Source organism: Mastigoproctus giganteus, unplaced genomic scaffold, assembly GCF_048544385.1.
Source record: "Mastigoproctus giganteus isolate SK-2022 unplaced genomic scaffold, ASM4854438v1 scaffold_16, whole genome shotgun sequence".
Taxonomy (NCBI): Eukaryota; Metazoa; Arthropoda; class Arachnida; order Uropygi; family Thelyphonidae; genus Mastigoproctus; species Mastigoproctus giganteus.
In genome coordinates, this window is record NW_028328293.1 from 3000187 (window position 1) to 3024209 (window position 24023).

Genomic DNA, 24023 nt, shown 5'->3' on the forward strand with positions numbered 1-24023 from the left:
AGACCTGTATACAGTACTCAAGATGTGGCCTAACCATTGCCTTATACAAGGGAATAATCACCTCCTTATCCCTGCTAGAAAAATTCCTGTATATCATTGACAAGACACCATGAGCTACTCTTGCAGCTCGCCTGCACTGCTCAGAGAACTTCATATATGCCTGCACAATTACCCCCAGGTCCTTTTCATTCTCCACCACTGTCAGTGTAGTACCGCAGAGTTGATATGTTGCTCTGGGGTTACTGTTTCCCATATGTAGTACTTTACATTTGTCAATGTTAAACTTCATTTGCCACCTCTCAGCCCATCTGTTCAACCTATCCAGATCCTGTTGCAGCAGCATAGCGTCAGTAGTGTCCTTAACAACCCTGCCGACCTTTGTATCATCTGCAAACTTGGACATTAAACTTGATATCCCATCATCAATATCATTCATAAACACCGAAAACAACAACGGACCCAACACTGAACCCTGAGGAACTCCACTAATAACATTAGTCCACGTTGAGCAGTGTCCATTGATTACCACTCTCTGTCTTCTGCCACTCAACCATCCCTTTATCCATAGCAGCAATTTGCCTCCAATGCCACACTGCTCCAATTTGTGCAGCAGTCTTCCATGTGCAACAGTATCAAAAGCCTTTCTAAGATCCAAATATATAATATCAAAGTTATTCCCTGCATCCAGTTCTTTTGTGACTACATCATAGTATCCAATCAAATTGGTCAGGCAAGACCTGCCCTTAACAAAACCATGCTGCGTCTGAGCTATAACTGAATTCTTGTCTAGATGATCCTGCAGTGCTTCTTTAACCAGTGCCTCCATTAATTTACCTGGAACAGAAGTTAAACTAACAGGTCTATAATTACTTGTGTCAGCCTTTGATCCTCCTTTGTGAATTGGGGTTACATTTGCACATCTCCAGTCTATGGGTACCTCCCCTGAGTCCAAAGAAGCTCTCATAATTATGGCTAGGGGTTTGCTTACTTCCTTTGCTGCCTCCTTTAATATAACTGGATAGATCCCATCCACCCCAGGTGCCTTTTTTATGTTTATCCTCAACAATCTCTCCTTCACTTTCCTCTCAGTTATTACAAAATCATCCAGCTCACTGCCAATGTTTACTTTACCTACATTATTCTCCTTCCTGAATAACTCCTCATGCGTGAATGTAGATGCAAAATACTCGTTTAGATTGTTAGCCACCTGAGCAGGATCCTCAACTGTTGAACCATCAATATCCAGTGGACCAATCTGATTCATCCCCTTCCTTCTTGAGTTTAAATAGGTAAAGAACTCTTTTCTGTTTTTCTTTGCATCCTTTGCCAAGGATTTTTCGTAGTCTGCCTTTGCCTGCCTAATCTCCTTTGTGACTTGGTTACAGACCAACTTATATCTATCATAGGCTTCCATGTCACCCATTAATTTATGTATCCCATGCATTTTTCTTCTCTGCCACATGTCTCATTAGTTCATCTGACAACCATTTAGGCCTAAACCTTGAACAATATTTCTTAGTTGGTATGTAAAGCCTGGTAGCCTCCAAGATGAGTTCCTTGAATGCTTCCCATTTTGAGTTCTGTTGGTAACATCATCAGTTGGTCCCACTGTATAGAATTTAAATACTGTCTCAGACCATGATAGTCGCCTTTACGAAAACAATAACCCTTCCCTTTACCCCTGATGGTAGTTACCTCCTTGAGTAAATCAAGGAGGTAACTCCACTGGTATTGTAAATTGTTGGGATCAGTTGGCCTATCTTCACTCTTATCTCTTCTTCTATCTTCTGATGTAGCCTTCTTTCCCAGGCTGGTGGTTCCTTGTCTTTGCATTTTGTGTTATGTTGGTCTCTGGTTTACTTTCTGTTAATCCTGGTGGCTGCTATAGTGGCACAGTAAATGGTTGTGTGGATGGTGTCTAGTGTTACTTTGTTGTTGAGACAATCTGGTTTTATTCGCTTATTGAGGTGGCCTGTGACTTGCCATAGGAACCTGTCGGGTCTCTGCTTCCATATGGGGTGGGTCGTCGTGGGGTCCATTCCCTTGAATTCTGCTATGGCTTTCTTCCACTCTTTTTCTATTCTGGATATTGTGATCTTGTCTGTTTCGACTTCAGCTGCTCTGGGTTGTAGTTCTTAAACTTGCTGTTCTTCCTCCAGTTCTGTTTCCTATGCATTCATATTCATTGTTGTTTGTAGTTGGTCGCTCACATCCTGCTTGATTTTTTCCAAGATTGCAGGAGCAATTAGGTTCTTCTTGACGATGGTCCATTTCTAGTCTGCTGTTCGCTGTTTGGTGACTTGAACAGTCGGGAATTGTTCCAATCCCTTCGTGTGCAGTTTCATCCTGTACGTTGTCATGTCTGTCTCTAGCTCCGTTACTTTGTAGTATACTCACATGATGAATGTATTCACTTCGATGCTTCACTTCATGCATTGGCTTCTTCTTCCTCCTGGGTGGTCACTAGCAATAATTGCACAGGAAGAACTTCCAATTGGTTGGGCTGGATAGTCTTGCCCTTCAGTTGTGGTAGTCATACGGGAGACAGCACCACTCGCTCTGCTGTCATCTGCAGAAGACTGTCATCAACTTTTTGAACTTACCCCTCTGCCTAAGGAACACAACTTACTTTATCCTGTGCCACACTGCATGCAGTATATTCAATATTTCTACAACTCACCTTCATCCAGCCATGGAGGTGGATCTATTTAGTCTTGCCATCCAGTGGTGGGTGGCAGTTATAAAAGTGACGCCAGATGGTGCCACTCTCTTCCTCAGCCACCACTTTGACCCCATAAGTCCAATGAAGTGACTTTCGCAGTTTTTTCTTCTCTTGCAAGATTTTCTTTTTTTTTTTTTTTTTTTTGCAGTTGTTGTTGTTTTGGTTTTTAGGAGCATTAGCAACTAAGGCCATATTGCTCCAGGGATATGTGGTGGTCATTCCCTGACCTTTCCACATCCTCCGTATTTGGTGGCCACGGGCTTGAACCCCAGTCTAATCAAGAAACATGTGCTACGCACTGCTGCTCCTGCCCACCTGCCTACGGAGGCACCCTATTTTCACGGTAGGATTCAAACATGGGTCCATGACATTGGTGGTCCGGCATCATAAGTAGTGAATCATACCCTACTACTATTATTAATTTGATAACAACATCTCTCTTCTGTAGGATCAGTGCACTCTGCTGTGGAAAATCTCATTTTGTCCTGTGTTGCAGTGTTGTGTTTAAAGCTCTCCCTCCTTTTAATTTTTTCTAGGACATCAACCCTGTTGCTCAAGCTCTCATATAACCCCAGGGGCTCACATCTGGTGAGTATGCACTTGGCACGCCCAGGGTCCTGAGCTGGATATCACCATTCTTCTCTTTCTCGGTGATTCCCTTCTACTTCTGGCTCTTGCATGCTCACTCTCTCTCTCTGTCTCTCTCTCTCTCTCAGGGTAATTCAGAATTTTTTTTGGCTGGTACAGCATAAGCCTCAGGCTTCCTTGCACCATATAGCTGATAATAATAATAATAATAATAATAAGCACATAAGAATACTGTCTTGGTGCTTAAAATGTTCATTGACACACACACACTATGTTAAAAGCACACAAAGATTACTCCCTTGGCAATATCACATCACATGAGATAACTGAGCAAAGGAAAGGCCACAGTTAGTACAACCAATGTAGATATAATTCACAAGAGAAATGCCATCAATCGTTCTCTCCTGAGCTAGAGCATTTCTGCTACTTTGAGCTTTTTTTTCTTTGCCACACTTGTTAGTTATGATTCTAGTTTAAAATTAATTTACAATTACTGCACAAACTAAGAGATAAGAGTATAACAACATACTATTATGTCTCTAAATCAGCATTTCCCAAATTTACTGAACACCTACGAAACACAAGTTTAGCGGGAGCCAAAGAACTGTTTGTAATATTTTATTACATACTGTGCATCAGGAGCATCTTTATTTCCAACACATGTAAAGCCGAATTTCAAATAACTGCCATTATACTTTTGTTTTTGTCTTTTATTAGTTGTTTCCAGTTTTTTCACTTCGGATTTTTTGGGAAACAAAAGGCTGTGATTGTTCATCCTCATTTTGAAGTGTGACAATATTGTGTTTGTTTTCATCGACCACAGTTGCATTACTAGAAGTACTTGCTTCTTGTTTTAAAGTTCCTTTTTTCAAACTGCTGAACACAGTTTGAGAAACGCTGCTCTAAATAATGCTACTGCCTTTCTAATGTCTTAACTAAAAACAAAAGAAATATCAAACTACATGATTGGAACCTTTAAGCTATATATTTACCACAAATTAAAAACACTGATATTACCACTATCATGCATTGCACTAAAAGTCAACAGTTCCGAGATGCAATCTGAGTGCCAAATTCACAAAGGTTCTATGGATAGTAAGATGCAGCTTAATAAATCCTAGTTAAATTTCAAAATAGGCTGAAAAACACAACTAGAGCTATTAAAATTATTTATAGACAAAAAAAAATTAAGGTAATTAAGTAAAAAAAATGGAAAAATTTTTTGAAGAAAAGTTATCCATTTCTAAGAGCTAATAATTCTTTTACTGCACTATTCGTAGTCTTGACACAGAGGACAGTTAATTTGTGAAATTTAAAGAAAGTGTTTATTTTTTAGAGCTTACATTATTTTCTTTTTTCCCAATAAAAGATAAACTATACATTTTAACATGCAATTCTCTGGAAAAAAGCTCTTTGGTTTACAGTTTAACATTGTTTAGCGGGAGCCAGTACTATATTTCAGAGCCCCTACAGAAACAAAAGATTTACTTGAAAATTCATTTCGTAAAATAAAGTATGATGGGAAATGGGCAGTTGTTGTTATTTGGTTTTAGGAGCATTAGCAACTAAGACCATATTGCTCCAGGAATATGCGGTGGTCATTCCCTGACCGTTCTGCATCCTCCGTATTTAGTGGTCACAGGCTCGAACCCCGGTCTAATCAAGAAGCGTGTGCTATGCACTGCTGCTCCTACCCACCTGGCTATGGAGGCGCCTGGAAATGGGCAGTAAGCAAGATATAAGATTTTATGACTGATACACAAACAATAAAGTAATACAAATAAGAAGACATACACAACAGATACACACCTGCTCATTCTGTTTATGATTGTAGGCTTGCAAGTACAATTCTAATAATGTATTGTACAAAAGGCTTGAAGATTTTGGACGAACCTACAGTATTTTAAAATAATTATATTATGCTGTTTGATAAAAATGGATTCAAATTAAGCAAACTTGATGTAAATTAACAGTATAGAAAATTCCATTATATTAAAAACTTGTGGTCATATAAATTTACTAATTCTACGTATGACTAACAAACATGCAATGCACCAATAACAATGTTAACACACATGCACATTGGAGGGTAGGGATTTGCTCTAAATTATTAATAACATAAATTTCATTGGTTTTGTTAGTACAGCCACTCCCCGATTAACGTAATGGTTGCATTCTGCAGAACGTGATGTAAGTCGGAATTTCCCTAAATAAGCATTTGGGGAAATTCCACACTTACAACTATGCACGCTGAATTTGATAGAAGCAAAAAAGAAATGTTCGATGAACATCTAAATAGAATTATTAATTTTTTTTATCTCATGTGCAGGAAAAATTACAAGTGTACAAAATTACAAAAATTATAAAATTACAAAAAGAGAGAGGTGACAGGCATAACATCGGTAAGTTTTACCTTTTGAGCATCGTTGCCAGAATTAACCCTCCAGCTGATAAGCACGCCGCTATGGAAGTTGAGGGCTGTACAGATTTAGAAGGGGTTTTTTCCAACACATCACGAAATTTCTCTGCATCTGCAGAATCGGCACTGGTGACTTCACGGCATACTTTAATGTTTTGGAAACCAGCGTGATGCTTGAACGTTTTAAATCACCCGTTGCTTGCCATGAACTTGGCTTGGGGTTTGCCATACTTATCATTATCTTCATAAATACTTCTTGCTTGAATGGCCATTAGATTCCGGGGCACTTGCTTCCGAATCTGATTTTCCATTCATGTTATTAATAGCTTTTCCATCTTCAATATAGCATTTGAGTGCTGTTTTGTGATCACTGTCGGGGTGGACTGGCTCTGGTGTGAAATACTTTGATCCTTTAACAAGTTCTTTTATATGCGCACTGTCCCTTAAAATACTATTCACTGTTGAAGCAGTGAGACATAATTCCGTGCAATAGATGACAAACTTTGTCCTGCTTCGTACTTCTTAATTAATCACCTTCATTTCTAAATAAACTTTGTTTAGTTTCATTTCCTAGCACTGCCAGTACTTGCACTTTCCGTTCATTGCTTTCCCTTCATCACTGTAATAAGTAAATAGGAATGAAGAGAAGATTCTGAAAATTTATTTATGTTTTTTATATGATTGAAGATTTCAGTGAAGGGGGAACACATTTCACCACAATAATATAAAAATCCACACAATTCCAGTTATAGGGATTATTGCAAATGCAATAAGATTGAGTTTACTACCCATTTATAATTATATGCACTAACAGAAAAGCCCAATAAACCGAAAAGTGCAAATTGTTTTTATTGTTTTATGGTAGTAACCTCCAGAAATGTGTTTTAGAAAAATATCACAAAGGCATTAAAAATTGATTCTTATAATGGAACATATGATAATGATGAAAGTGTAGCACAATTTCCATTATAAAAATGACCTTTTAGAGAGATATATAGCTTAGTTATATAGCAAAAAATCAACTTCCGAGCCTTGGAATAAATTACCAAAAAAAACCAATGTGTTGTTGGGTTCACATTACGATATTTTCACAATACCTCCATTTATTCCTATGGGATGCAAAATACATTTCCACAATTTTTTTGAAGTTTTGCACCAGCCAGCAAAAACTTACATAAAGTCAAATTTTCATAAGTCAAGTATTATGTAAGTCAGGGAGTGGCTGTAATCAGTTTCGTAAGGAAGCAAAACATCTTTCAAAATGTTAGGATGTCATGTCAACTATCTAATTAATATTAAATATTAACAATGGGAATTGAATCAAGAAAGCAAGCTTATACAGCATCAGAAAAAAAAGAAAAAAAAAATCCCATTTTGCCTATCCATTCCCTCCAACAGTTTGTCTAGCTCTTCCTTCAATTTATTCTAACAATCCACTTCCACAATAACAGACAGTAGCTTGATCCAGCAATCAATCACCAGTTGGCTGAAGGGAAACTTTTGCATTCTGTGACCATGATTCCTCAATTTGAATTTATGCACTCTTATGTGCACAGTCTGAGCAAGAGTAAGAATCCCGTCAGCACCAAGCTTGCGCAATCCATTCAGGCATTAAAAACTTCAATCAGATCTCCTCACAGATGCCCAGTCTCCAGACACTGTAATTTGCAGAACTGAATCCTTTCTATGTAAGAGTACCCTTTTGTGCCCTTCATCAATCTCATTGCCCTTCACACTGTACTCGCTCCAGCAACTCCAAATCCTACCTAAAATGAGGCCTGACCATTGCAATATACAATGGGATAATCACCTCCTTATCCCTGCTACCAAAATTCCTGTATATCATTGACCATACCCCATGAGCTCTCTCCTGGCAGTCTACCTTCACTGCTCAGAGAACTTCATATCAGACTGCACAATTACCCCAGGTCCTTTATATTTACCACTACTCTAATATTTGTCAATGTTAAAAAAACTACAACTGACATATACTACAACTGAACTACAACCTAGTGGTTCTTTTATCTGCAGATTCTTAATGCATGAAGAACCACTGCTGATAATAAGAACAACAGTATTGCTGTCCCTTGTTTCTTCTCTCAGCCAATCTGCCTAATTTTTCTAGATCTTGTTGCAGCAGCATACTTTCATTACTGGCATTAACCATCCTGCCAAAATTTGTATCTGCAAACTTAGACATTAAGCCTGATAAACCTTCAACAATATTAATAAATACAGAAAACAACAATGGGCCAACAGCACCAAACCCTGAAGGACTATGTTAATAATATTAGACCTGAAGAGCAGTGTTCACTAATAATCACTCTGTCTTCTCCCATTCTACTATCTCATTATCCATAGCAGTAACTTGTCCTTAATTCCACACTGCTCCAATTTGTACTTTTATGTGTCTAATTTGTCTTTTATGTGCAGCAGTATCAAAAGATTTCCTGAAATCCAAGTGTATGATTACAGGACTATCAATATTATTTTTTGCATTCAGTTCCTTTGTAACTGAATCAAGGTCTCCAATCAAATTGGTCAGGCAATATCTCCCCTTAACAACCCCATGCTGTGCCTGCAGTATAACTATCCTCATGTCCAGATGGTCCTGCATTACTTCTTTAACCAGTCACTCCATTATTTACCCTAGGACAAAAGTTAAGCTAACAAGTCTATAATTATGATGTCACCCTTTGATACACTTCTGTGAACTGGAGGTACATTTGCACATCTCCAGTCCACAGGAATAATTTGCACACATGATCCTCTGAATCTAAAGATGCTCTCATAATTATGGCTAAGGGTTTGCTTACCTCCTTTGCTGCCTCCCTTAATAAATTTGCATAGATCCCATCCACCTGAGGTGGCTTTTTTATGTTTAAGTTCAAAAATTTCTCTTCCGATTTCCTCTCAGTTATTAAATTTTTAGCAAAGCTTATTATCTTAGTACTCACCTCTGAGATCCATATTGGTTAAAATTAAAAATTACATGAAAGGAAGATAAAAAGGGAATAAAAGTGAAAGTTCCATTACATTAATTGATTAAATTTAAAATTTAAAAACATATCCCTAGGAAAAGGGAATGCACCACCTTTTTCATGGTTGTAATTTTATAAAAATTGTATAAAAGAAGAAACTCACATGTTGAAAAGCCAAGAGCTGGATGTGAAGTTACTGATGCGTCGTCATCAGTTGGTGAATGACATAAGTTGTGATGACCTTGTTAGTTGTTGGCGCATCAGCTTCTATGGCTATAATGCACCACATAAGTTGTGAGTGATAATTTATAGTATTACAGTACCCAGGATGCATCGCATTAAACACGTGGAAATTTGATTTGTTTGAGCTGCCATATTGGTGATAGGTTCGTAGGTAATCTGGTGTTTAAAATTTCATATGATCCATTTTGGCAAAACCATTCTATAGCAAGGGCCTCATATTGGAATATTTTATAATTCGATTTAAGTTTAATTAGTGTAATTGCATTGTCTATTAATGGATCATGATTAAAGGAGTGTACATGTTGACTAAGTTCAGTTCCTGATTTGAAACGATTGTAATAATAGTATGCTCTCATGTTGGCTCTTTTGGATGTTCTAAATTTTGTGTACTACTCATGTTTCTTCTTTTTCTTCTTCTTTGGTAGTTATTGGCACATCAGCTTCTGTGGCCATAATGCACCGCCTAAGGTTTTTGCAGTACTTTGATCCAAGCCCGAGGCAGGATTCGAACCCGCAACCTTTGGGTTGCCAGGAAGGCGCTTTACCCACCCAGCTAGCCCGGTCGGCTACTACTACTACTTATGTAGCATGCATGATATCCTGGTTGGCATTTCATAAGGTATATTATATTGTTTATATCATGGATGTTGTATTTATACATTTCTTTGTATTTGCCAAAAAAAAGTACTTAGTTATGTACTTAGTACTTAGTACATAACTAAGTACTTAGTATATGATGAAAAAAATTAATGTGATGTTTGTACCTCTGAAGGTATTAACAGAGCTGGGGTGTGAGTTGGTTATGGTATGGTAGTATAACTGTGGTATTTTGTGTGTGATCGGTACTAACGTTATCGATGCAAGGATTATTAATTTTTTCTTTTATACGGCTAATATGGTTTCTTGAATTAGCTGTTTGGGATATTTTCTAGCTATAAAGATTTTCGTCAGGTATAGTAGTTCTGTTGTCAAGTCTTCCTGCGAATGGTTGTATTTTATCGCATTGTAGATTTGGTTATATAATACTGATTTTTTTGTACTAGAGGGGCAGTGGGAGTGAAAATGTAGAAATTTTCCTGTAAGTGTCTTTTTCTTGTATGTTCACGTTCTGAGTTTATCAGATTTATATATAGTCAGATATAAAAAATTAACGCTATTGTCTTCTTCTAGTTCTAAAGTATATTTCCATCTGTTATGGATGGAATTGAACTTTTGTAAGAGTTCATCAATGGTGGTCTTAGTTCAAATGATTAATACATCATCTGCATGTTGCATAAATAATTTAATCTTGGGGAAGGGGGGAAGGTTTTAGTATTTGGTTTACAATGGTAGCAAGATGAATTTCAGAAAGTGGGGCAGAATTGCCTAAACCCATTGGGCAGCCGTATATCTGTTTGTATATTTCATTCCTAAACCGAAAATGTTTTGCCCTAACTAAAAGGCTGGTTAATTAGTAGGATGCTAATATGTCTCCATCTGATATATTAATGGTATTAATTTTTTCATATGCTTGGTTAGTGTTGTGTATTCTGAATTCTGATAATCTCATTAATGGTGATATTATTGTTACGAGAAATATTGATAAGTTGGCAAAAGCAGATTTTTTGTATGAAATTATGGGTGATTTATTTTATGTAGTTTAACTGTCCCAAATATATATGGCAGAATGTTATTCCGAATACTTATATTTTGTAAGGCACGTAAATCAATTTCTTTTTGAGCCCTAAGTTGTCTGAGAAGATTGTCAGATTGATTTTTTAGTCTAGTGATTATATAGGTATCTATTTTATAAGTATCCTCATTGGAAAGAATCTCTTGAATTTTTTTGATGTATGTAGATTTGTCCAGAATTACTATTGTATCACCTTTATTTGCTTTCTGAATAATGACGTTGCTGTCTTTCCGGAATTTTTGGAGGCTCATTAACTGTTGTTTCTTCATATTAGGGCATGTTCTAATATTTGAATTTATGTGTATTAACAGATTCTTATCAGGGGGATTTTCTAGTTTCGTTTGGAGCTCTACTATACTGTCTTTTATAGGATAGTTATCATTGTTGATAGCAAAATTGAATCCGTATTTGAGGGAAGATAATTGTGCGGATGTGAAAATTTCGAAGAAAATTTCATGACTGATGCTGGGTGGGGGTTATGTGTTCTGCATGTGAGTGTGTTCCATTTTTTATTGTGCCTCTGGTTTACTGTGTGTTGGATGGCGTTAATTCATGTGTTGTATTTTTCTATAAAATTAGTCCACATATACTGTGACATGTTTCTTTTTCACAAAGGTTTGTAATAGTGGATTTGACATAGTAAATTATATTTGTCGCAAAATCTCTTTTTTAATTCATGCCTTACTATGGCTAAGGAGGCCTGATGAATGATGTAAGGATATTTTTTTATGTTTTTTTCGGTTTAGGAATGAAATATACAAACAGGAATATAGACTCCCAATGGATTTAGGCATTTCCACCCCACTTTCTGAAATTCATCTTGCTACCATTGAAAACCAAATACTAAAACCTTTTCCCCCCAAGATTAAATTATTTATGCGATATGCAGAATCAATTAATGTAATGGAACTTTCACCTTTATTCCCCTTTTACCTTCCCTTCATTTAATTTTTAATTTTAAACAATATGGCTCTCAGAGTTGAGTATTAAGATAATAAGCTTCGCTAAAAACTTAATGGATAATCAACAGTACTTCAAGCTTTAAGCTGTAAAATTAGTCAACTTGTCAGTTATTCCAGAGTAATTTTGCTCCCTATTAAGGTTTGATAAATGTCTTTCATCCCCCCACTAAAGAATTCCTCATGAGTGTGAGTGTGAGTGTGTGTGTGCGCGCGAAATATATATTCAGCCTGTGAGCAATTAGAGCAGGATCATCAACTGTTAAACCATCAAAATTAAGTGAACCAACATGTTCAACCCCTATATTCTACTTAATATAAGTAAACAAATCTTTGCTGCTTTTCTTGGCACTTTGTAAGAGATTTCGTGTAATCTGACTTGCCGTGCCATGTGACTTGATTACACTAATTTATATTTACCATAGACTTTTGTGTTGTATGATAATTTATATGCATCCCATGCATTTTTCTTCCTGCTACAAATCTCATCAGTTCATCTGACATCCATTTAGGCTTATACCTTGAAAATAGTTTCTAAGTTGGAATGAAAAGCCTAGTAGCTTCTAAGATTAATTCTTTGGATGGTTCCTATTTAGAATTTGCTGATGGTAATATCAGTTGGTCCCACTGCATAGAATTTAAAAACTGTTTGAGACGACTGCAATGTCCTTTACAAAAGCAAAACCCCTTTCCTTTACCTTTCATAATAGTGACATCTTTAAGTAAATCCCACAAAATATATTGTGATCACCGCTTCCCAAGCACGAGAGTCTTCGAATCCATAGTACTTTGTACCATGAATTGGTTGAAGGTTGAGAAGAAGAAAAAACATACTGGCTGTCATTACACTTGAATTTGTGTGGATTGTAATTTTCAGGAAATACGTATGAAGGGAGGTTGTTCCAAAAAAATGGAAGTCGAAGGAATAAATGAGGAAGAAGAAAGGTTGGTTCTGTGAGTTTGAAGTTGGATAGTAAAGAGATGCTGGCTGGTTGCAGCATATGTTCAGACTGGTTTGAAAGAGAGTGGGAATTATATAAGCCAATTTAGAAGAACAGGGCCTGTGGAAGTATCTACAGAAAAGGCATGCATCAGAAACAGAATGTCAATGGGACAGAGAAGAGAGACTTTGTTAGAGATGGGTCATTAATTAATCTAACTGTCCTCTTTTGAATGGAATCTAGAAGTCAGAGAGAGAGGTTTTTGGGGGATTGCTCCAGATGTAGGAACAATATTCTATTTAGAGCAAATTTGCGATTTGTACAGAGTGAACAGCTGTTTGAAAAAAAAAAATTAATACCGAGAGCAAAAAAGAAAACCCAGTTTTTTAGATGCAGAGAAAGCAAGATTTGTGATGTGCTTATGCCAAGAGAGATTAGAAGTTAGGGTAATCTAAAAGAGATATGTGATCTTGTCAAAAAATCTGAGTGCCATCGAAGATAAGTAAGGAGCAAAAGAATCTTTTTGCAAGATATAAGACAGGACTGAGTTTTAGAAGAATTGAAATCAAATAAGTTATCTTTGCCTCACTGGAGGATTATCTGGAGATCAGCATTTAAAGAATTGGTAGTGGATATTTCAGAGGTTGAAGCTGTTTGTGTAAGGTGGAATGCAATGTGCTATTGTCAGCAAATTCGAAATATCAAGAGAAACTGCTTGAGTTTGACCAAACTAAATAAGACCGTATATCACCAGTGGATCTACACTGGTGGAAATCCATAATGGCACATCATTGATTAATAGATATTTCCATTACTTTAGAAATAGAAGAGTGAAGATTGTTTCCAAGACCTTTATGCCACACACGATCAAAAGAATTTGAAATAAAGAGCAACTGCTTGAGTTACGCCAAACATTTCCAATGAATTTGTCCACACATGGGACAAATATCAACTTAAGACAGTATATCACCAGTGGATCAACACTGACAGAATCCATACTAGTGATTCATTGATCAGATGGAAGGTTTCTAGTTCGTTAAAGAGTTGGCAGTTAATAGATTTCTCCATTACTTTAGAAAGAGTAGAATGAAGTGTAATGGGACAATATTTGGATGGGAGGGATTTTTCACACTTTTTAGGAACTGGCTGGATATGAGCAAATTTACAAGCAAAAGGAAAAACAAAAGTAGAATGAAAAAGGGAAAAAAGGGTGACACAGAACACAGGAGAATTGGTTTTGAGAACAAGTGGAGAAATATCATGGACCTGGCACTGTCTTGGCATCCTTTTGATGGAAGAACACAGGAGGCACTGAATTGGGTGTATTGGTAATGGTAAGAGACGGTTTACCAAGATGATTAATACAGGAGTTAGGAGAAAAGTAGGATGTTGGCAGGTCGGCTTTACCTTTGACTGAAGTGGCAATAGGACCATCTGGTTTTGACAGAGGTGGGAATAGAGATGGGCAAAAATTGTGACCAGTGGCTTTGGCAAGAGAACAGAATGCTCAACTACAACTGGGACAAGAAGCAAGTTTTCTACTCTCGGCCTGTTAATCTAGTTTGAACTGATTAATAACTTCTTTACAATTTTTGCATTCTTTGTTGTAGGCAGAAAATGAACTTAGAGATATGGATACAATCCATCTGTGATATATAACATTCCTATCTTGTATAGCTTTAGGACATTTATTGGAAAACCAAGGTTTGGACAAAGGATGAGATTTTACGGTGGAGTGTGGAATTAAGGATTCCATCTCTACAAGAATAATTTCACTGATATGATCTGAGCAAAAACTGACATCAGATGATTTGAAACAGTAATTCAACCAAGGAAAAGAAATCTCACAGATCATCCCTTTTGCATTCTTGTAATGTCAAACAACACATCATTGAGAAAGCCATGAGAGAAATATTCCAGCATACCCCTCCTCCCTTTCTATCCTTTCTGTACACATCGTACTCCTCCATACCTTATCTCTGTGTGACTCCACATCTCTGATATACCAATATCTGCCTTTAATGTCTTCACCAGCACCTCAAATTTATCAAATTTATTTATTATACTCCTAGCATTGGTGTACATGCAAGTATACATGCACCTGTTCTTACTCTTAGTTACCCTAACACAGCCCATGTATTTACTTGTTTCATGATGACTCCCAGCAGTCCTTGAAATCCCGAGTACCTCGTTTTCCAGACTGCTGCTCATTCCAATAGAAGCAGTGCAAGAATCATTTTCACCTCTGCTAGTGGATACTGTTAATCTATTAGTCCTTTAGAAGCAGTCTCTCCTGTTAACAAGTACAGACCAGGCTGAAAAAAAATTCTAACCCTTGAGCCTTGAACAATCTTTCCAGGGCCAAAATGACTGACAAGGCTCTCATCATATACTCCCTTCTATCGTGTCTGGGCAGAATTGCAGACACTTTCAAATTTAACCTTAACTTGCAACTTTTTTTCCAACATTGACCTGTACTTTTTAAATAAGTCCGCAGATCTCCTACTCTTAATGTCATTAGTGCCAATGTGTACAACAATATCACCCTTTGTGCCCTTAAAAGATGATATCTTCTCTACAACATCAACTTTTGCCCCTGGCAGACATACCCTGGTCCTATTCCACTTATCCTTTTTGCAAAATATATTTCCCATCTACCTGACAATAGAGTCACCAACAATAACTAGCTCCTGTGGGACCAGCAGCCCCACAGGAGCTAGTTATTGTTGGTGACACTATTGGTTGCCGCTGTGTTGCCTGAAGCACAAGAGTGAGCTCTGGCATTGAGTTGGGCAGCTGAGAGTTTGATGAGCCCCCATTTTAATTCCTTTGAAGGCATCTATCCTATTCTTCACACTCTCATAGATGCCCATCAGAACGCTGAGTTGGTGCCTAATTTTTTGACATTGTCTGCACACACACAAAAAGACATCCTCCATGGCTAGATCATGTCCTGTTCCAGAAAAGTCCACATTTTTTTAGGCTGTGATGCATTGGAGAATTGCTCCCTTCAGTTCTCACCCGAGCCACAGTACTCCTGATACTCTGTGCACATTGCCTTACTGCTCTAGTCTGGGGCATGATTTCTGTTTAAATACAATGTAATTAATTAACAATGAAAATTAATAAGGTTAATAAATTTAATTGATTGACTATACTATACTATACGTGACCATACAATACTATACTAAGCAAATGCAGTGATACGTATTCCACTATATAGTTTTACGTTATACCTTGGCTATCAAGTTTGAGATATATAGGAAAGTCAAGAAAGGGGAATAGATAAGCAGTTATCCAAAACAAAAATGTGCACTAAAAGAAAGGTGAAGGAGGAAGATAAGGAGATGGTGTCATGCAAATATATTGGGTAAGATAGCCTACTAGTCTACTCTGCTAAGAGCTAAAATATTTAAGAGAAAACAGGATAGCATGATGCAAAACAGTCAAGAGAAGTCTGATAGTCCAGGATTGATTTATACTATCACAGTGACTTGTACCCCAATTGTGCATAACAGATTTGGATGAGGATAATTAAAGTAAAAATTATAAAAAATTATTAATAAATAAATGTTTATAAAAATTATTACTTTATAAAAATATATTAATAAAAAGGTATTTTTATTAGTACCTTTATCATGTATTCAAGGAATTCCATCAATATGTTTGAATTATTAACAAAGATGTGAATGAAATCTTCTGGTGATGAATTCTGAACAGCTGGTGGTTTTGAACCTAAAAGAAATTTAAAAAAATAAAAATATTTTAAATTAAATTAAAAAAAACAGAAAAATAAAATGAGTGCAAGGGTATAAAAATAAATTTACTTTTTTATATTTAAATTCTATTCCTTTTATTTTTGTTTTTATATCTTAACCAACCAAGAAGAATACTTATTTATGCAAGGCTGCATGCAGTAATAATCAAAGCACATGAAAAAAAAAATGTTTATTGACAACACTCATTTAGGAACTTGCAGTCAATTTAATCTTTCTTAAAAATAATTTCTTAACCTTTTCCAGAGTGTTTCTACATGAAAATGAAAACTTTCTATATAGATACTTTTAAATATTAATTTCTTATTTCATTTTGGTTTAGAGTGAAATTAATTCAAATCAGAGCAAAATGATTTCAAAAATAAAACCAGAATTTTTTTAAAAAATTGCAAAAAAATCATAAAAACTTTTTTTTTTTTGTAAGCCAAAACTGGATAATAATGGCTGACTTGCACAATCCCTTCCTCCAATTATAAAATAATTTTCATTTGCAAATCTATTATAAATTGTGTCTATAATTATAAATACAAGAGATTTCAGCACTCACTAGAAGATTTGTAACATACTTTTGAGATGTGTTACAAATCTTCTAGTGAGTGCTGAAAGATTTGTAATATACTTTGAGGTGTGATCTGAAACACACCTGAAATGACCTTGAAAAGGTACATATACACACTTCAGAAATGGTGATAAGCATTCAAAATGTCAGAAAAATAAATAAATAAAAGCCAATTAATACAAACTTTACAAAACTTTACAAAAACTTTACAAAAAATACAGCTGGTCATAACACTAAGAAATTTTCAATGACAAGGAATTATTAAATAAAATGGACATGTGAGGAAAGAGATGCAGGTAAATTGCATCACAATTGGAATAACAAGTTGGTAATTTAAAAATAAAAAGAGAAAATATTAATTAATGTATGGTGAAATTATCTGCTGTGTAGTCTCTTATGACATTAATAAATTCTTTTTACATAAATCTTTTCAGATGATGAGAAATTCCAAGAAATTAATACTGTCATCATACATAATATTAAACTATGAATGCAGTCCTACACAGACACTCTGTATGCTTTAAATGTACAAAATGCAGTTTTCGTTGACAACCATAATATTTTTTTTATATTCAGTCACTGTACACAGGAACTAACTAATGTTTTGATAACATTAGTTCAATTCTGTTCACTGGCATTTCTTTCCCCTCCCATTTTTTTATTTTTTTTTATTTCATAATCAATTCTGAATCATTCAACTATGCCCATCACTAGTCCATCCAAGATGGAAGATGTTATTATTATGAAAAATAAATTTTAATTAAAAAAAAAAAAAAAAAAAAACCAAGTCCAAACCATCCCTAACCCTGTTTCCAAATTCCTGAAATCATAAGTTATTCTGTATTTTCCATAAAATTTTATTTACGTGTTTTTAAATAATAATGAGTGACCATAATAATAGACGAATCATTTTTCTGTGATGGGGTTATACTAAGAGTTTCAGAGATTCTCTGAAAGAAAAAAAAAAAAAAAAAACCCGCTATAATAATAAATGCATGGTATATTATTATTATGAACCAATATATTGTAACATGATTATATATTTCAATAACATGTAAAAATTATCTCTACCTGATATAGACGTTGATAATATAAAACATTAAAAGAAGGGAATATCAACACAAAATAAATGCCAAATAAAAATTATTTAAAAAATTGAAAGATAATACCACAAATATTTGCCCCTCTGTGTTACCAGGCAATACTAAGTAGTAGATGACTCTCATCAACTGGTGAAATACTACTATTTTGCTTATTGGAGGCTTTAATCTCCAGAGCTAAGTTTCGTCCATGAGGTTGTTATTATTAATATTATGATTAGCCATATGGTGCAAGGAAACCTGAGGCATATGCTGCACCAGCCTGAACCCGAGTTACCCTGAGAGAGAGAGAGAGAGAGAGAGAGAGAGAGAGAGAGAGAGAGAGAGAGAGAGAGAGAGAGAGAGAGTCAGAAGTAGAAAGGAATCACCAAGAAACAGAAGAATGATGATATACAGCTGAGGACAGGACCCTGGGTGTGCCAAGCCCATACTCACCAGATGTGAGCCCCTGGGGTTACAGACATTCTCTCAGATATGTCAGACAAGCTGTACTTGCTACCTGGGAGTCTAAAACACTGATGGAATTGATATTCAAGTCAAGTAGACCAATTTCGGTGATGTCTGGACGGTCTGTGACAGCCAAATCCTCTGCTTGCACCTTCACGAGGGTGGAACTGTTAGTAACTCTGGGTATAACCTCCATGCACATGCACACTGTATGTGACCACCCAGGTGTCAACCAACGTAAGCAGGGGTCAAGGTGTGGGCCCACACCAAATGGAGGAATGCCACCCCTCTGTGTTACCAGGCAATACTAGGTGGTAGATGACTCATCAACCGGTGAAATATCACCACTTTGCTTATTGGAGGCTTGAAGTGGTGCAACCCATGTATAGTCTCCAGAGCTAAGTTCCGGTCAACCCTTTCCCATCTCTTCCATCATGCAGTATGACTGATGACTTTTGAGGTTATGATGAACATCATGGCAAGATCCAATCTTCCTTACATTTCGAGGTTACAGCTCCAAAACGGTATTCGCAGGCCGGCCGCTAGTTAGTACACTGGACTGAAACTATTTTTTTCTGCAGCAGCATGTTTGAGAGGCAACCAGAGAGAGTAATACTCTTGATCTGGTTATCAGCAGTGATCATTCGTGTATTAAGAATTTGCAGATAAAGGAACCACTAAGTGGCAGTGATCACAGTGTACTGATGTGGGATTTATTTAAAGATTTAATTACCATCAGGGGTAAAGGAATGGGTTTTTGCTTCCGTAAAGGTGAGTACAGTGGTTTCAGAAAGTTTTTAAATTCTGTACAGTGGGATGAACTGACGATGTTACCAACAGTAAATTCTAAGTGGGAAGCATTCAAGTAATTAATCGTGGATGCTACTTTTAGTAGCATCCACGATTACAAGAAATCCTTGGCAAAAGATGCTAAGAAAAACAGCACGGATTTCTTTACTTATATAAACTCTAAAAGGAAGGGGATGAATCTAATTGGTCCACTTGATATCGATGGTTCGACTGTTGATGATCCTGCTTAGATAGCAAACAAACAATGAGTATTTTGTATCTACATTCACATACGAGGAATTATTATGGTTTGAAAATGGCAGAAGGTTATCAAATTGTAGAAAGATACTTAATGATTTTGTAATAACTGAGAGCAAAGTGAAGGAAAAATTGTTGAAGTTAAACATAAGAAAAGCACCTGGGGTGGGTGGGATCTATCCAGTTATATTAAATGACGCGGCAAAGCAACTAAACAAACCCTTAGCCATAATCATGAGAACATCCTGGGACTCAGGGGAGGTTCCCATGGACCGGAGATGTGCAAATCTTTCGCCAATTCACAAAGGGGGATCGAAGGGTGACACGAGTAATTACAGACCAGTTAGTTTAACTTCTGTTCCGGGTAAAATAATGGGGTCACTGGTTAAAGATGCATTGCAGCATCATCTAGACAAGACTGCAGCAATAATTCAGACACAGCGTGGGTTTGTTAAGGGAAAGTCTTGTCTGACAAATCTGATAGGATATTATGATGTGGTTACAAAGGAACAGGATGCAAAAAATAATTTTGATATCATATATTTGATTTCATCTTCAAAAGCTCAGGAAAGCTTTTGACACTGTTGCACATGAAAGACTATTGTACAAATTGGAGCAGAATGGTATTAAGGGTAAGTTGCTACAATGGATAAAAGGATGGTTAAGTGGGAGAAGACAGGGGGTGGTAATCAATGGGTGCTGCTCTTCGTGGACTAATGTTATTAGTGGAGTCCCACAGGGTTTGGTGTTGGATCCACTGTTGTTTTGTATATTTATCAATGATATTGATGAAGGTATATCGGGCTTAATGTCGAAGTTTGCAGATGATACAAAGGTTGACAGGGTTGTTAATGACAGTAATGGCAGTGTGCTACTGCAACAGGATCTAGATAATTTGGGCAGATGGGCTAAGAAGTAGCAAATGAAGTTTAACCTTGAGAAATGCAAAGTACTGCATATGGGTAGAAGTAACCCCAGAGAAACGTACCAACTGTGTGGTACTACACTTAAGGTGGTAGAAAATGAAAAAGACCTGGGAGTAATTGTGCAGGCAGATATGAAGTTTTCTGAGTAATGCAGACAGGCTGCCAGGGCGGGTCATGGGGTTTTGTCAATGATATATAGGAATTTTGCTAGCAGGGAAAAGGAGGTGATTATCCCCCTGTATAAGGCAATGGTCAGGCCATGCCTTGAGTACTGCGTACAGGTCTGGAGGCCTCATTTTAGGAAGGATGTAGATTTACTTGAGCGGGTACAGAGAAGGGCAACAAGATTGGTGAGGGGAATGAAGGGATTCTCTTACCAAGAGAGGCTTAAGTTCTGCAAACTGCAGTGGCTGGAGACTAGGCACCTGTGTGGTGATCTGATTGAGGTGTATAAGGCCTTGAATGGGTTGAGCACGCTGAATTCTGATGGGATCCTTCCACTTTTTCAGATTACGAACCTAAGGGAGCATAAATTCAAATTAAGAAAGGACAAATGCAGAATAGATGTGCGGAAATTTGTCTTTAGTCAGCGAGTGGTTAGTTGCTGCAACAAACTTCCATCTGTCGTTGTGGAAGTTGATAGGTTGAATAAATTTAAGGAGGAACTGGACAAGCATTTGGAGTGAATGGTGTGATTTTTTTTTTTTTTTGGCTGATGCTGCATAAGCTCATACACTTGCTTTCTTGCATCACATGCCACTACTACTACTACTGGTAACTCTTTAGGAGGCTTCCGGATCAGCTAGTGTATAATCTTGCTACCTCTACTCTGCCAGATAGTGACTGGAGGGAGGCCGTGTAGTGTGTATGAGGGGGGGCATTGTTGAGGCCAAGTTATGCCAAGGATCTGGGTATATTCACCATGTGTATGCCATACAAAATTTCATTACTTCATACAGCATGTTCCCCCACTTTTTCTTACTATTGAATACACCATGAATAGTCAAAACTAATAGAGTAAGCTTATCTACGAAAAAATTTAAACCTCCCAAACAATTCAGTTTCATTTCACAAATATGCGTGATCTCAATTCTAATCTCAACGATGTCCATTTCCACTTGCAGTCTACCAAACTCCATGTACTTTTTCTGACAGAATCTCAGTTATCGGTTGATTCGACCATTGCTCATCTCAGTTGCCCAACTTATTCACTGTATGATTCCTTTCACCTCAAAGGTGATACTTGTGCATATGACCATTCCAATATTCCTTGTTAGAGACTTGGTAATTTGAAATCTCCTCATTTCGATCTTCTCTGGCTTAAAATCTCTACCTCATTGTGTCAAATTCATCTGTTGTCTCTACCGTTTTCCCAACTCCACTAATCACTTGGAGATCTTTGACTTCCTTTCTTTGCAACTTGACTTTCTCCAGTACAACTTTCCTAACAGTGATGTAACTTTTCTTGGTGATTTTAATGTTCACAACTCCAGCTGGCTTCCGTTTTCTAGTCACACCGACCCAGCTGGTAGAGATGCTGAGGCTTTTGCAATTAATAATGACTTTGCACCGACTGTTCATTTACCTACAAGAATACCGGACAATCCTAACCTTGCAGCCAACACGCTTGATCTTTTTCTCACAAACAACCCTTATAAGTACACGGTTGAAGTGAGTAATCCTGTAGGCACCTCAGATCACGACTTGGTGATTGTCTCTTCTCCAATGGAGCCTTTATCTCATGGCTATTCGCAACCTTGTATTGTTTGGCATTATAAGGTTGCAAAATGGGATGACCTGCAAGATTTCTTTTCTTTGGTCAGATTACTGTTTCAAAACTTCTGATGTCAATATTTGCTCAGATCGTGTCAGTGAAATTATTCTTGTAGGAATGGAATCCTTTATTTCCCACTCCACTTTAAAATCTCATCCTTTATCTAAACCTTGGTTTTCCAATAAATTTACTAAGGCTGTTCAAGAGAAGAATTTTGCATATCGTAATTGGCTTGTTTCTAAATCTTTAGATTCATTTTCTGCCTACACCAAAGCTCGCAACAATTGTAAAGCAGTTATTAATCAGTCCAAACTAGATTTTGAACAGGCTAAGAGTGGAAAACTTGCTTCTTGCCCTAATGGTAGCCGAGCATTCTGGTCTCTTTCCAAAGCTATTGGCCGCAACTTTTGCCCATCTCTGCTCCCACTTCTGTCAAAACTAGATGGTTCTGTTGTCACTTCAGCCAAGGATAGAGCTGACTTGCTAGCATCTTACTTTTCTTCCAACTCCTGCATCAATGATCTTGGTAAAACACCTCCCACCATTCCCTACACGCTCCATTCAATGCCTCCTGTGGTCTTCCGTCAAAAGGATGTCAGAAGGATTTTGACGAATGTTGATGCTAAGAAAGCTCCAGGTCCTGATGGTATTTCTCCACTTGTCCCCAAAACCTGTGCTACAGAACTTACTCCTGTTCTTTGCCTCCTTTTTTCACTTTCTTATTCCAAAGGTTTTTTTCCTTCTGCTTGGAAATTTGTTCATATCCAGCCAGTTCCTAAAAATTGTGACAAATCTCTCCCATCCAATTATCGTCCCATTGCAATTACTTCTACTCTTTTTAAAGGAATGGAGAAATCAATTAACTGCCAACTATCTAGAAACCTTCAGTCTGATCAACGATTGCCAGTATTTTTTTTTTTTGAAACCCCAAACACGAAAGGTATCAAAACCTATAGTACTTACTACCATGCATGGGTTGAAAGAGAAGTATGAGGGGAATGCCGGAATGCCAGTATGGATTCTGTCAGTGTCGATCCACTGGTGATAATTCTGGCCTATGTTACCCATTTATGGACATTAAATGGAAGAGGTCGGTGAAACACAAGCTGTTGCTCTTAACATCTCATAGGCTTTTGATTGTGTTTGGCTGTTGTTGTCATTTGATTTTTAGGAGCATTAGCAACTAAAGCGATATTGCTCCGGAGATATGCGGTGGCCATTCCCTGACCTTTCTGCATCCTCCGTATTTGGTGGTCACAGGCTCGAACCCCGGTCTAATCAAGAAGCGTGTGCTACGCACTGCCACTCCTGCCCACCTGGCTACTGAGGTGCCATTTGTGTTTGGCATAAAGATCTTCTAAAGAAGCTTCCATCTTATGGTTTGCCAACTGTTTTTTGTAATTGGTTATCCATTTTTATCTCTGATCGCTCACTGAGGGTGATGGTAGATGGTTTGCTGCCTTCTAACTTCTCCACTAATGCTGGTGTTCCCGAAGGTTCAGTTCTTTCCCCCACTCTTTTCCTCTTGTATATTAATGACCTTCTTCCATTGACAGGAAATCCTATCCATAGTTTTGCCGATAATAGCACATTGCATTCCACTTTCCAGTTTGAGAAACCTTGCCCTGCTCAATCAACTTCAACTTCTCAAATATCCACTACCAATTCCTTAAATGCCGATCTTCAGGTAATTCTCCAGTGGGGCAAAAACAGCATAGTTGATTTTAAATCCTTCTAAAACTTAGTCTTGTCTTATATCTTGCAAAAAGGATTCTTCTGCTCCTATGCTTATCTTTGGTGACACTCCAATTTCTATGCAAAATGATATATCTCTTTTGGGGATTACCCTGACTTCTAAACTCTCTTGGC

At 37.1% G+C, this 24023-nt stretch overlaps 1 protein-coding gene across 2 annotated transcripts in view; it reads right to left on the bottom strand.

The window, feature by feature from the left end:
- LOC150074894 (vacuolar protein sorting-associated protein 11 homolog) overlaps window positions 1–24023 on the bottom strand; it is a 612407-nt gene that overhangs the window by 290785 nt on the left and 297599 nt on the right. For both annotated transcript variants that reach the window (XM_090389417.1, XM_090389418.1), the window contains exons 19-20: window positions 16157–16260; window positions 5120–5203 (exon numbers count right to left, since the gene is read on the bottom strand). In XM_090389417.1, coding sequence (XP_090245543.1) covers window positions 5120–5203; window positions 16157–16260 — 188 coding nt within the window. The remainder of the gene's footprint in view (window positions 1–5119; window positions 5204–16156; window positions 16261–24023) is intronic.